Genomic DNA, 15,777 nt, shown 5'->3' with positions numbered 1-15,777 from the left:
CTTGAACACCCAACATGTATTTGTAAATTATTTGAATATTTTGTTTTATTTTTCTTATTTAAAAAAATTATTAGAAAATGGGAAAATGAAGTACAGAAAACTAGTGGTAAGAAGCAGGCCACTACATTTAATGCAAGTGAGACAAAGATGGAAATAATTAGTTGTGCTCAATTGGAAGTTTATTGTGAAAAAAGATTCATGAAATGCTGGAAATATATCGATATTAGTGGGTTTTAGAAAAGGACTGTAATCATGGAATTTATAATCTATTGTAGTCTCTGGAAACAGAAGCCTTCCAATAAACCAAAAGTCTGAAAGAATCACTTAGGAGGCTTTTAAAAGTTCCATTGCAGAGGTACACCTCACACCAACAAAAGCAGAATCTTTGGAAGCGGACCAGGCATGGGTATATTTTAAAGCACCCCTGGTGATTCAGCCATAAATTGGTGATGTGACAGGGCATGGGGGCTGGGTGCAGGTAGCCACGCATGTAAAGAGCTAAGGTGAAGCAGGTTTGTGACTACTGGAGATGTATGTGCAGCTGAAGTGACTTGGGCACATTCAACAGGCGTCAGCTTCCTTAGGTTACACTGGAAATAGACACACGGTTGGCTGTGCTTTATAAACATCTGGCTAACCTTCATTGTTATTTCAGAACACGAAGGAATAAAAAGAGCTCAAACTAATAATACCCTGGGCACATTTTTAGAGAATTAAATAATTTCTATGCCGAATACAGCCATACGAATAACTTTTATCCTTTGAACAGACATGCTGGCTAAGATTTCTGTGCCTGGAATGTTATATTCAATAGCAGAAAGAAGCCTTATTGAACTGGAAATTATACAAAAGAATAACAATGAATGTGATTTTTCACGGTGATTATAAATGCTAGGAGATTCTCCCTTATGTTGTTAAACTACTAGAGTCAAAGTAGGGTGGCTTTTTTCCAACTAGTATTATTGACCAAATTATAGTTGAGGACTTGTAGGAGTCTAGTTTTTACACTTTATGAGTATGTTGTAGTAGTAAAATTATTTATAACAACTATTTATATTTTTTATGCAGAGTTTAAAAAGCCTCTCTCTACCCTCCGAACTCCCCAAAAGAATAAAAGTATGAAACCTGCTAAACGTAAACCTTTAGAAAGAGAAGGGGAAGATTTATGTGGATATTCCAGAATAAAATGAATACTTCAATTCTTTTGTTTGGCGTCATGGCTCAGGTGGGATGGCCAGAGGGGTAATCAGAGGTTAACCCTAGAGTTAGGGTGAGGTGGTGACACCTGGGGGATTGCTGCCTCCTGGGAAACCTCAGCCAATCATTGTCTTCCAGGTGGTGTCAACCGCAATCTGGTCATCCCATTTGTACACCCCATTGTACTGATTAGGGTTTGACGTCTATGTTCTTGAGTCCAAATAGTGCTGTGGGGACAGAGCCCCAAAAAGCAGTTTCCAGGCTCTCGGCTTCACATAGAAAGGTGCTGGCTCAGGTAGTAAATGGCCATCGACTGTGATCAAATGGCCATCAGCTGTGGCTAGTTGGCCGTCAGCGGTAACCAGTGAGCCATTGGCCACTAATATAACTGCCGTGGCTACGCTAGCAGCAAGTGAGGGCTAGCAAGAAGATGGTGGCTGGCAAGTGCGGATTGCAGTTAGCATGGTGGAGTGGAGGTTGCAGATTGCAGAGAAGTGGACAGCAGGTTGCAGACAGTGTGGCTCCTGCTTCCTGTGTCTCCAACCCAGCTGCCAGCAAGACTATAGTGGTATGACTCCCCTACCTATGGCTCCGTGGGTGTTTCTTTTTGGCCTCACCATATCCTGCGTTCTTATGTGGGGAGCGGGAACAGAGACCCCGCAGGCTGCCCCGCACTACAAGTTCACAGATTGACGAACAATCTAGAAAGGCTTCACAGAGCAGCCCTCACCCTCAGCCTCCAGACAGAACAGGAGCTGGAGAGAGACTAGAAGGATCAGTTCTACTTTGTATGTGTGTGCATGCCCACAGATAGCCATAGGGAGAAGATTGCTAAAACAGTACACATGAAACTTCTCCTAACAGTTCCCTTTGAAAGTGAAAAGTAAACATCATCTTAAAAAAAACTCACCAAGAGACAAGAGAGTTTCTGAGGCCACATTTCTGATTTCTTCAGCATCAGACTGACACAGGGTTACCAGCATTTTAATGCTTTCGGTAGCCTATAGGGAGAAAACCGTTAAAATTGTGTTCTGACAGTTGTATCTGAGGTTGCACGAGACAGCATTTCAGAGCTGGTGGAGACTTTAAAACCATCTTACCCAGGGTTCCCAAACCTAGCTGAGTGTCAGGAGCTCTTGTAAAAGTACAGGTTCCTGGGTGCTACTCCAAGATTACTGTATTAGAATTTCCTGGGATGGAGTCCAGGATTTGTACTTCTAGGAGCTCTGATGATCAGCTAAATCCCTCATTGCACAGAGCTCTCCAGGCCTAGAGAAAGGGAGTGACTAGCCTGCTTTTTCAGAGTAGAATCCACTTCTCGTCATTTTTTTCACTGTATCTCACTGCTTCCAAAACATCTCTAATTTAAGAATTCCTAATATTTAGCTTGTATGCCATTCTGGAGAAGGAGAATAAAGGTCAACAATGGGAATTCTCCTATTTGTTTATTCCACATTTATTGAGCACTCTATGAACCAGGCAGTTCACAGGTGTGGGGGATTCAGCAACAGACAAGACACAGTCCTGGCCTTCAGGAGTTCACGGTCTAGGAGAGCAGCAGATTGTTAAACAAATAAAATAATTACTACAATGAACAATAGGCTGAGTTGGGGTATGAGTGAAAAACACAGAAACATAATCTGGTCTGCTCAGAAATTTTCGTGGAGGAAATAATATCTTAGAGGAGTTAGCCATGTGTGGGCATGTGGGGTGTGTGTGTGTGTGTGTGTGTGTGTGTGTGTGTGTGTAGAGCATTAATTATGAACACAAAATGGACTCTAATAATTTTGATATCTCTGTCAGTCATAAAGTGACAGTCATGCCAGTGCATCCCGTGAAAGGCATACCCAGTGAATGCCCTAACCAGGTAACTTCAGATGCAACGTGAAGTATGACCATCTGGACAGCTGTATTGGACTGCTGATGAGCTTTACCGGACTGCACATGGGTGCACTGCACCCAGTCTTGAGCATAAAATCAGAGCTCTGACAGCCCATCACTCAGGCATCAAATGACAAGTGACAGCTGCCACCTGCACATGTCTTAGACGGAACACTTGAAACCTTGCCTCCTGACTATCTCACCAGCCTGGACTGACACCCAACGCTACATACCCCAGCACCGCAAGGACTCCCGCTGAACACCGGACTCTCATCCTTCTTTTGTAAGACTCTGTTTACCTTGCCTAACTCGGTTGCTTTCAAACCTATGTGACCCTCTTGTGTGAAACCGCTCTATCTTGACTACTGGAGGCTATCTTCTGGCCGGAGCCTTGGTTAATGACCGTGGGAAACTGAGTCAGTAGGGCTAGATCCATGACTTTATTCTAATAAAGTCTGACATTGTGGAAAAACACAAATGTGTGTGAGACTGCTACTTTGATAGCCACATCCCGTTCATAACAGTGTGTTTGGAGGTGGGGAGAAGGAAACAAATTCTAGGCAAGGGGAATAGCTTGTGACAGGGACCAAATCAAGGAGGGCCTGATAAGCCACAGTAAGGGTTTTGGATTTAATTCTAAGATCATGGAAAGCCATGTAAGAGATTTAAACAGGATTTGTATTTTATTATGAGCATTCTAATTGCAGTGGAGAGGATGGACTGAAGGGCGTTCAGATGGAGGCAAGAGAGACTGGTAGAAAGGATGCTCAAATCCAGGTGAACAGAGTGGGGATAAAGAGTGGATAGATTCGGGCTGTCCGGGTTGTATGATCCACTGAGATACAGAAGAGGAGGTGGGAGTGAGATGGGTGGAGTTTGAGATGACTTCCTAGTGGGAATATCCAACAGAAAGCTGGATAATAGGACAGGAAGACCTGGACAGAAAATGTTGGGAGTTATTAATTAGCATATAGATGATAAAGACACAGGCGTAGATGTTACCCAGGGAGAACATGTGGAGGGGGAAGAGAGCCTGGCAGAGTGTCACTACCAACAGCACTATTTAGAGCAGGTCAAAGAAGTAACTGCCTGCTACAAAACCAAATGTTCTTGCAAAGATTTTGAGGAGTTGATAATGGGTGACAAATTACGGTTTTCTTTCGTGGAAGAAAGCTAGGCCTATGAAGCGGTAGTGGCAGTGCTGGATGCCAGAACATGGTGAATTGCAGTGTAGACGCTGGGTTATTTTAACCCAGTGAGACAGATGGGTGCTTAACGTTGGAGGGCCACTTGATTTGAGGACTTCAATCTCAAGGTTGTTTCCAGTTTGATAATAGAAAAGAAAAATGTGAGGTGTCTGCTTGCTATCATTAATTTTTCCCTGACAAGTTAACTATTGTTGATTGGTTTGGGTGGATGAAGACCTGAGTCTGCACTGGTATTCACACCATGCTGCACAGAACCCCACTGTGAGCTGGAGGGCTGGCGATGGTTTAGAAAGAGGCCTTTTATTCAGCCCAAATGATCCTATCCTCTTGGAGAAAGGAAAAATGGGAGGAATCGGTTCTCCCAGACTTGGGATATGCTAGAGTTCAAAATTGTAGTTTTTACTGTAACCTGTGCAGCGTGAAAATCCACAGCACAGATACAGATCACTGTATCCTCATGTCTTGATTTACACTAATTCTGTATCACAGCTATCATCACTAAGATGGGACTGTATGTCAGGAGAGCACCCAAATAAATAGCAATCACTGTAGATGTTCTTGGCCGTGGGAAAGTAAATTTTTGACCAAGTAACAAAAGGCAAAATTTCCCAGAGCTGTTTTTCTTCATAGGTCATTAACTTTCTCTTTTGATGTGTTAATCCCTTTCTTCACTTCCAGACAGGCCTGCAGGACCCCTTGTCCCAAGCACCCATCCAGGATTTTAGCAAGCTCTAAGGTGTGGCCTCCTCATTCTTTTCTCAAGAGTAATTAGTCTTATTTTTTGTGATTAAGGTATGTTAAACATTAAATCTTGACTACTGAAAAGTAAACTCGTTAATGTTGGGAATTTTCAGTGCTTACTTTTTTCATTTACATTTTAGCTCTTTCACGAACACCTGACAGTTAAGATTGTAAGCTGCTTAATAAAAAGAGTTTATGGGAAAGAATCTGGAAATTTATTGGCACATTGAATTTTAGAACTTCTTTGCAAATGTTATGTGTCCCTGCTATTTTTTATACACAATAAAAATTGGTGAAATCATCATGTCATCTCTCTTTTGAGATATGCTTTTCTAGTACTAACCCAGAGGCAAACTAATTCCTTTGGGCTATTGAAAAACATAACTGTTTTCTGAAACATTTTTACTATAACAAAACAAAAATCAAAAGTCACATTTAGGGGGCCGGCCCGGTGGCTCAGGCAGTTGGAGCTCCGTGCTCCTAACTCCGAAGGCTGCCGGTTCGATTCCCACATGGGTCAGTGGGCTCTCAAACACTAGGTTGCCAGTTCAACTCCTCGAGTCCCACAAGGGATGGTAGGCTGCGCCCCCTGCAACTAGCAACGACAACTGGAACTAGAGCTGAGCTGCGCCCCCCACAACTAAGACTGAAAGGACAACAACTTGAAGTTGAACAGCACCCTCCACAACTAAGATTGAAAGGACAACAACTTGAAGCTGAATGACACCCTCCACAACTAAGATTGAAAGGACAACAACTTGACTTGGAAAAAAAAGTCCTGGAAGTACACACTGTTCCCCAATAAAGTCCTGTTCCTCTTCCCCAACAAAATCTTGGAAAAAAAAAAAAAGTCACATTTAGTTTCTGGGAAAAGAAAAAAAAAAGGACCCCAAACTAATATACAGTGCAAAGGAGATGAGAAATGATGCTAAAATGGGCACTTCTACATGCCCATGGAAGGACGTTGTTACTGCTGTTGGCTTAGTCTTGCTCAAAGCTGAACTGGAGGGGCTTTGAGGCTAGGCATTACCTCCAGGGTTTTCAGGGCCAGGCATGCTGCCTTCTGGAGCTGGAGGTCTGTCCTTGTTAGTGCTTCACAATAGTAGAGCAAGGCCTGGAAGAGAAGGAAGGACACCATGAGGGCATTTTGATTTGTTTGTGGTTTTAGAGGTATATATCATTTTTAGTACCTGAGATGAACTACACATAAAACAAGATATTTTGCACTACCTTCAGGTAAAAAAATAAAACCCCAAAACAAAACCGTTAAAATTCATGTTCATTAGAAATAAATCCATTCATATATAGTTATTTAATCTATGACAATGGAAGCAAGAATTTACACTGGGGTAAAGACAGTCTATTTAATAATTGGTGCTGGGAAAACTGGACTGACACATGCAAAAAAATGAAACTGGACCACCTCCTTACGACATATATGAGATCGAATTCAAAATGGATTAAAGTCTTAACTATATGACCCGAAACCATAAAATTCCTAGAAGAAAATATAGGGAGTAAATTTGCAGACATTACCCTGAGTAATATTTTTACTGATATATCCCCTCAGGCAAGGGAAGTAAAAGAAAAAATAAACATATGGGATTACATCAAACTTAAAAGTTTTTTCACAGCAAAGGAAACCATCAATAATACAAAAGGGCAGCCTACTGAATGGGATAAGATAATTGTCAATAATACATCTGATAAGGGGTTAATATCCAAAATTTACAAAACTCTCATTCAGCTCAACACCAAAAAAAAACAAGAAAGCCAATTAAAAAATGGGCAGAGGACATGAAGAGATATTTTTCTAAAAAGGACATACAGATGGCAAACAGACATATGAAAAAATGCTCAACCTCACTAATCACTAGAGAAATGCAAACAAAAGCCACAAGGAGATACCACCTCACTCCAGTCAGAATGACTAGCATCAATAAATCAACAAACAACAAGTGCTGGCGAGGTTGTGGAGAAAAGGGAACCCTCGTGCACTGTTGGTGGGATTGTAGACTGGTGTATCCACTATGGAAATCAGTATGGAGGTATCTCAAAAAACTGGAAATGGAACTACCATGTGACCCAGCAATTCCACTCTTAGGCATCTATCCAGAGAAATCCAAGAAGCTAATTCGAAAAAATATGTGCACCCCTATGTTTATTGCAGTGCTATTTACAATAGCCAGAACTCGGAAACAACCAAAATGTCCATCGGTAGATGACTGGATTAAGAAATGGATTGGTGTAAACTGGATTAAGAAACGTTTACACCAAAATTCAAGGGTGTAGCTGTATGTCTCAGTTGGTTAGAGCGCAAGCTCTGAACAATAGGGTTGCTGGTTTCATTCCCACATGGGCCAGTGAGCTGCGCCCTCCACAACTAGACTGAAGACAACGAGCTGCCACTGAGCCTCCGGAGGGGCAGCCAAATGGCTCAGTTGGTTAGAACAGGAACCTTCAACAACAAGGTTGCCGGTTCGGTTCCCCCGTATCCCCTGCAGCTAAGGATTGAAAACGGTGACTGGATTTGGAGCTGAGCTATGCCCTCCACAACTAGATTGAAGGACAACAATTTGGAGCAGATGGGCCTTGGAGAAACACACGGTTCCCCAATATTCCCCAATAAAATTTAAAAAATTAAGATAATTAAAAAATAAAGAGATTAAAAGCATTTAGGAGAGCAGCTTGGGGCTTCTGAAATTCTGGGTCCTTCCGGCAGGCAAGGTCTGATGTTTCAGCCAGGATTTGGAGCTTTCTTGTGCTAAGGAGGCCGTGGCCCTGAGAGTTGAGGAGGCTCTGCTTTTCGCTCTGATTCTGGAGAGATCAGCTAAGAGACTAGTGGATTACTTGAAGCTAAGGATTACTTGAAGGTGCGCTAATTGGGCGAGCAGGGGAAGGAAGGAAGGAAGGGAGCGGAGTGAAAATGCGCGGGCCCGCGTGGTCTCTGCTGGCAGCGGCGGCGGCGGCGGCGAAAACCGCGGTGGCACCCGCAGTTCCGGGCACGCACGGGATCCCAGGGCGGAATGGAGAGGACAGAGACCAGGAGGTGGGCTCTTTTCTTGCATCCCACGGCTGATTTCTCCCGCCGGGAGGGCGGCTAGGGGGCCCTAGGGTGGACAAAGAACACAGACTCCATACCTGGGCCCCTTCCCCCCCCCCCACCTTTCTTCCAATCCTACCCCCGCCCTTCCAGAGACTTAAACTGGACCCTGAACTGAGGAGTAGTGTCAGATTACAGAGGAGCCTTAATGCTCAGGTTCTGGGAAGCCTGACAGGCAGCCCTGACCCAGGGAAGAGGCCGGGAAGAGTGTGATTTTGGCTGGGCTAGGAGAAAAGAGACTCCTCCACCCCCAGCCACCACCTTTTCTGGCCTGCGGGAAGAGAGTGACGCGCAGCTGGGCTGGGAGAGAGAAGACCCCTCCATCCCCAGCCCCCACCCTTTCTGGCCTGCCTAGGGCGGGGCAAGTGCAACTGCCGAGACACTCCCAGGGATCAGCAGTAAGGCAGACATCTTCCGCCCACACCCCCCCCCCCCATATACACACACACTGAAGAAGTGCCCTAAGACTCAGGAGTAGTGGACACGGGGCTGGTGGGGCTACTCTCAGTGTGCATATGTGCAGGCAAGGGCAGAAACTGCACTGACTTTGTAAAAACTATCATCCAGACCCCTCAGGCCCACGCATTTAAATCTACAGTCCCAAAGTCACTCAGGGCACCAGGTGACCGGGTCTGCCTGTGCAATAAGCAGGGGGCTCTTTGGTACAGCAGAGGACAACCTGGACATTACTTGGTGGGCTTAAGCCAAGACTGTCACTGCTTTTTGTTTTGCTTTGTTTTGTTTTGTTTTGCTTTGTCTTTATATCTTTGATATCTTTGCCTGTGTCGAGTGGGGGTTATCGGGTGTTTTTAAACGTGAATGTATTTGATTTTTTTCTTTGTTGTGGTTGTTGCTGTTGTGCTTGGTGATTTGCTTTGTTCTGAAACTGCCCTACCAGGGCCCAGCTTAAGAGGCACAAGATTCAACATATCCAGAGGCCAACTCCAGACCAAACCAGAGTACTACCGGGTTTGACCTACAAGTCACACACCCAGAGGGAATTCTCTGCAGGCACTAGAGCCCATAGAGGCCAAACCACATTTAAGTGGTCAACCCTCACGCAGCAGAACACCCTGCGGGGGGCAGAGCCAAGTCTTACAACGAGTCAGCCCAGGAGTTAACCTCACCTACTCATAAGCAAAAAGCAATTAAAGATCTTCTTGAACAGGACAATATACACAACACAAGAGTCACCTTTGGAGTACATGCAGAGGAGAAGAACGACGTAGTGCAAGTCAAATATAAAGGACACATACTACATAAGATAACCTAGCAAGAACTAAGAACTCTAGGGGATCTACCTAATACATCAAAACGAACACAGAGAGTCAGCCAGAATGGGGAAACAAAGATACACGTCCCAAATAAAAGAACAGAAGAAACCTCCACAACTGGAACCAAATGAAGCAGACATAACCAACCTTTCAGAGACAGCGTTCAGAACACTGGTGATAAGAATGTTTAAGGAGCTTAGAGAAGACATAAAGAAGGATGTAGAAATCATAACGAACAACCAGTTAGAACTAAAGAACACAATTACCGAAATTAAGAACTCACTTGAAGGAATTACCAGCAGGTTAGATGAAGCAGAGGATCGAATCAGCGACTTAGAAGACAAGGTAGCAGAGATTACCCAAATGGAACAATGGAAAGAAAAAAGAATAAAAAACAATGAGGATGGCTTAAGAGACCTCTGGGATAACCTCAAGCGCAATAACATGCGCATGATAGGAATACCAGAAGGTGAAGAGAGTAAGCAAGGGATTGAGAACATATTTGAAGTAATAATGTCTGAAAACTTCCCCAACCTGATGAAGGAAACCAACATACAAGCCCAGGAAGTGCAGAGAGTTCCAACCAGGATAAACCCAAACAGGTCCACACCAAGACACATTATAGTTAAAATGGCAAAGCTTAAAGACAAAGAGAGAATCCTAAAAGCAGCAAGAGAAAGACGGAGGGTTACATACAAGGGAACTCCCATAAGACTATCAAATGATTTTTCTACAGAAACATTGAAGGCCAGGAGGGAGTGGCAGGAGATACTTAAAGTGATGGAAAACAAAGGCCTACAACCTAGATTGCTTTATCCAGCAAGGCTATCATTTAAAGTTGATGGAGAGATAAAGAGATTTCCAGAAAAAAATAAGCTAAAGGAATTTATCACCACCAACCCAGCATTGCAAGAAATACTAAAAGGACTTCTGTAAATAGAAGAAAGATCAAAACAACCTAACTACAAATTTAAAAATGGCAATATCTATGTACCTATCAATAATCACTTTAAATGTAAATGGATTAAATGCTCCAATCAAGAGACATAGGGTGGCTGACTGGATAAGAAAGCAAGACCATTGTATATGCTGTATACAAGAGACTCACCTCAGAACAAAAGACACACACAGGCTGAAAGTGAAGGGTTGGAGTAAGATATTTCATGCAAATGGAAATGAGAAAAAAGCTGGAGTTGCAATCCTTATATCTGACAAAATAGACTTTAATATGAAGACCATATTAAAAGATAAAGATGGGCACTATATAATAATAAAGGGATCGATCCAACAAGAGGACATAACCCTAGTAAACATCTATGCATCCAACAGAGGAGCACCTAAATACATAAAACAGATATTGACTGACATAAAGACAGAGATCAACAGTAACACTATCATAGTAGGGGACTTCAACACACCCCTGACAACAAGGGACAGGTCTTCCAGACAGAAAATCAATATGGAAACAACAGCCTTAAATAATACATTGGACCAATTGGAATTAATCGATATTTTCAGAACATTTCACCCCAATGCTGCAAAATACACGTTTTTCTCAAGCGCACATGGAACATTTTCCAAGATAGACCATATGTTAGGCCACAAAACAAGTCTTGATAAATTTAAGAAAATTGAAATCATACCAATTGTCTTCTCTGATCACAATGCTATGAAATTAGAAATGAACTACAGGAAAAAAACTGGAAGACACACCAATTCATGGAGGCTGAATAACTTATTACTAAATAATGAATGGGTCAAGCAGGAGATCAAGGAAGAAATCAAAAGATATCTCGAGACAAACGAAAATGAAAACACGACGACCCAAAATCTATGGGATGCCGCGAAAGCAGTCCTAAGAGGGAAATTCATAGCTTTGCAGGCCTACCTAAAGAAACAAGAAACAGGATGGCCACGGGTTTGAAAATTAATCTGGGGAACGTAATTTGGTGGTTACCAGAAGGTAAAGGGGTTGGGGGGTGGGGGTTGAGGGTGAAGGGATCAAATGTATGGTGATGGAAGGGGAGCTGACTCTGGGTGGTGAACACACAGTGTGATTTATGGATGATGTGATACAGAATTGCACACCTGAAATCTATGTAATTTTACTAACAATTGTCACCCCAATAAATTAAAAATAAATTAAAAAAAAAAAAGAAACAAGAAACATCACTAATCAACAGTTTATCTTCACATTTAAGGGGTCTGGAAAAAGAACAGCAAAATAAGCCCAAAGGGAGCACAAGGAAGGTGATAATAAAGATCAGAGCAGAAGTAAATGAAATAGAAACCAGAAAAACAATACAAAAGATCAATGAATCCAAGAGTTGTTCTTATAGAAGATAAACAAAATCGACAAACCTTTAGCCAGACTCTATAAAAAAAAGAGAGAGAGGACCCAAATTAATAAAATCAGAAATGAAAGAGGAGAAGTGACAACGGACACCGCAGAAATACAAAAAGTTTTAAGAAGTTACTATGAGCAACTATATGCCAACAAATTTGACAATCTGGAAGAAATGGACAATTTTCTAGAGGTGTACAACCTTTCAAGGCTAACTCAAGAAGAAACAGAAAACCTGAATAGACTGATTACCACCACGGAAATTGAATAAGTAATCAACAATCTCCCAACAAACAAAAGCCCTGGACCAGATGGCTTTACAGGTGAATTTTTACAAAACGTTCAAAAAAGAATTATCACGTATTCTCCTCAAGCTCTTCCAAAAAATCCAGAAGGAGGGAAGACTCCCAAACACTTTTTACGAAGCCACTATCACCCTGATCCCAAAATCAGACAAAGACACCACAAAAAAAGAAAACTATAGGCCAATATCTCTAATGAACATAGATGCAAAAATCCTCAACAAAATATTAAGGAACAGAATTCAGCAATACATTAAAAAGATCATACACCATGATCAAGTGGGATTCATCCCTGGTATGCAAGGGTGGTTCAACATCCACAAATCTATTAATGTGATACACCACATTAACAAAATGAAAAATAAAAATCATATGATCATATCAATAGATGCAGAAAAAGCATTTGATAAAATCCAACAGCCATTTATGATAAAAACCCTAAAGAAAGTGGGAATAGAGGGATCATATCTCAACATAATAAAGGCCATATATGACAAATCCACAGCTAACATCATACTCAATGGGGAAAAGCTAAAACCATTCCCCCTAAGATCAGGAACAAGGCAAGGTTGCCCACTATCTCCGCTTCTATTCAACATAGTGTTGGAAGTTCTAGCCACAGCAACCAGACAAGAAAAAGAAATAAAAGGCATCCAAATTGGTGAGGAGGAAGTAAAATTATCATTGTATGCAGATGATATGATAGTATATATAGAGAACTCTAAAGACTCCACCAAGAAGCTATTAGAGCTGATAGATGAATTTAGTAAAGTAGCAGGATACAAAATTAATATTCAGAAATCAGTTGCATTTGTATATACCAATAAGAAAACATTGGAAGGAGAAATTAAAAAAACAATCCCATTTACAATTGCTCCAAAGACTATAAAATACCTGGGAATAAATTTAACCAAAGAAGTAAAAGATCTATACTCAGAAAATTATAAGACACTGAAGAAAGGAATGAAGGAAGATATAAATAGATGGAAACACATATCATGTTCATGGATAGGAAGAATTAATATAGTTAAAATGTCCATACTGCCTAAGGCAATATACATATTCAACGCAATTCCTATCAAACTACCAACGTCGTTTTTCACAGAAATAGAACATATAATCCTAAAATTTATATGGGACCATAAAAGACCCCGAATAGCAAAGGCAATCTTGAGAAATAAGAACAAAGTGGGAGGTATAACAATACCTGACTTCAAATTATACTACAAGGCTACAGTAATCAAAACAGCATGGTACTGGCATAAAAACAGACACATAGATCAATGGAACAGAATAGAGAGTCCAGAAATAAATCCATGCCTATATGGCCATTTAATCTACAACAATGGAAGCAAGAATGTACGATGGGGTAAAGACAGTCTATTCAATAAATGGTGCTGGGAAACCTGGACAGACACATGCAAAAAAATGAAGCTGGACCACCTCCTTACACCATATACAAAAATAAATTCAAAATGGCTTAAAGACTTAAATGTAAGATCTGAAACTATAAAATACCTGGAAGAAAATATAGGAAGAAACTTCACAGACATTACCCGGAGTAAGATTTTTACTGATATATCCCCTCGCTCGAGGGAAGTAAGAGAAAAAATAAACATGTGGGATTATATCAAACTAAAAAGTTTTTTCACAGCAAAGGAAACCATCAATAAAACAAAAAGGCAGCCTACTGAATGGGAAAAGGTATTTGCCAATGATATATCTGATAAGGGATTAATATCACAAATCTATGAAAAACTCACTCAACTCAACTCCAAAAAAACAAACGACCCAATTAAGAAATGGGCAGAGGACTTGAAGAGACATTTTACTAAAAAGGACATACAGATGGCAAACAGACATATGAAGAAATGCTCAACCTCACTAACCATCAGAGAAATGCAAATAAAAACCACAATGAAATACCACCTCACCCCAGTCAAAATGGCTATCATCAATAAATCAACAAACAACAAGTGCTAGCGCGGATGTGGAGCAAAGGGAACGCTTGTGCACTGTTGGTGGGATTGCAGATTGGTGCAGCCACTATGGAAAACAGTATGGAGGTATCTCAAAAATCTGAAAATGGAACTACCCTATGATCCAGTAATTCCACTCCTAGGTATCTATCCGGAGAAATCCAAAACTCCAATTCAAAAATCTTTTGCACTCCTATGTTTATTGCAGCACTATACACAATAGCTAAGACATGGAAACAACCGAAACGCCCATCGGTAGATGACTGGATTAAGAAACCGTGGTACATTTATACAATGGAGTATTACGCAGCCATAACGAAGAAAGAAATCTTACCATTTGCAACAACATGGATGGACCTAGAGAACATTATGTTAAGCGAAATAAGTCAGACAGAGAAAGATAAGTACCATATGATAAGTACTTATATGCGGAATCTAAAGAAAAGAATAAGTGAATGAACTAATGAGAAATAGTTTTGGAGACAAAGAGGAAAAACTGAGGGTTGCTAGATGGGCGGGGTGGGGTGGGGGTAAAGGGGAAGGTGAGGGGATTATAAAACAATCAGTAATCACAAGATGGCCACGGGGTTTTGAAAATTAATCTGGGGAACGTAATTTAGTGGTTACCAGAGGGTAAGGGGGTTGGGGGGTGGGAGATGAGGGTAAGGGGTATCAAATATGTGGTGATGGAAGGAGAACTGACTCTGGATGGTGAACACATAATGTAATTTATAGATGATGTGATACAGAATTGCACACCTGAAATCTATGTAATTTTACTAACAATTGTCACCCCAATAAATTTAAAAAATAAATTAAAAAAAAAGAAAGAAACTGTGGTACATTTATACAGTGGAGCATTACTCGGCTATAAAGAATGAAATCTTAACCATTTGCAACAATATGGATAGACCTAGAGGACATTATGCGAAATGAAATAAGTCAGTTGGAGAAAATATAATCTCACTTATATGTGGAATCTAAAGAACAATAAATGAGCAAAGTAAACAGACATTGTCTCAGAGATATAGAGGAAAAACTGATAGTTGCTAGAAGGGAGGGGGGTGGAGATGAGGGAGAAGGGGAAGGGATTAGACAGCATAAATTGGTAACTACAGTATTGCCATGGGGATATGAAAGACAGTTTGGGGAATATAATCAATAATGTAAAGATTTTGTAGGGTGTCAGATGGGCGTATGTTTTATTAGGGAGACCACTTCAGGGATGGTGTAGATGCTTGACCACTACACTGTACACCTGAAGCTGAAGCTGAATAATATTGTATGTCGACTATAATATATATATATGTGTATATATATATATATATATATATATATATATATATATATATACACACTCATGGGATATGGAGTATATCATAGCATAGAATCAATGGAACTGTAATAGATATATACGACGTCAGAGGGGCAATAGATTGGGGAAGAGGGAATTATCACTTTGTGAGGGGTGAACTGTCTAATATTGCATTGTTGTATATCTGAAACTAATACAAAAAAATTCATGTTCATTAAAAGAAATGTCTCTTTATTCAATACATTGATCCTTTATATGCTACCAGGTCACGAACTCTGGGGAATACGAAGTTGGAGGATACAAAGTTAGTCCAGCTTTCAAGAGACCCTAGGGTCTAGTAGAACTGTTAAGACTTTTTAGAAGGAACTGCAGAGAAGAAACATTAGTTCTATAAGAAAGCTACAAGATGCCAAGTCACTCACATAGAAGAGAG

At 41.0% G+C, this 15,777-nt stretch overlaps 1 protein-coding gene across 6 annotated transcripts in view; it reads right to left on the bottom strand.

Annotated features, from left to right (window-relative positions):
* Nucleotides 1–15,777, bottom strand: part of RIPOR2 (RHO family interacting cell polarization regulator 2) — a 192,079-nt gene that overhangs the window by 2,287 nt on the left and 174,015 nt on the right. For all 6 annotated transcript variants that reach the window (XM_033092499.1, XM_033092501.1, XM_033092500.1 and 3 more), the window contains 2 exons: nt 6,058–6,141; nt 2,108–2,198 (listed from right to left, as the gene is read on the bottom strand). In XM_033092499.1, coding sequence (XP_032948390.1) covers nt 2,108–2,198; nt 6,058–6,141 — 175 coding nt within the window. The remainder of the gene's footprint in view (nt 1–2,107; nt 2,199–6,057; nt 6,142–15,777) is intronic.

The sequence above is a fragment of the Rhinolophus ferrumequinum genome, chromosome 22 (genome assembly GCF_004115265.2).
Source record: "Rhinolophus ferrumequinum isolate MPI-CBG mRhiFer1 chromosome 22, mRhiFer1_v1.p, whole genome shotgun sequence".
Taxonomy (NCBI): Eukaryota; Metazoa; Chordata; class Mammalia; order Chiroptera; family Rhinolophidae; genus Rhinolophus; species Rhinolophus ferrumequinum.
Note: the sequence above shows the minus strand (reverse complement) of the source record. Positions and strands in the feature narration are given on the sequence as shown.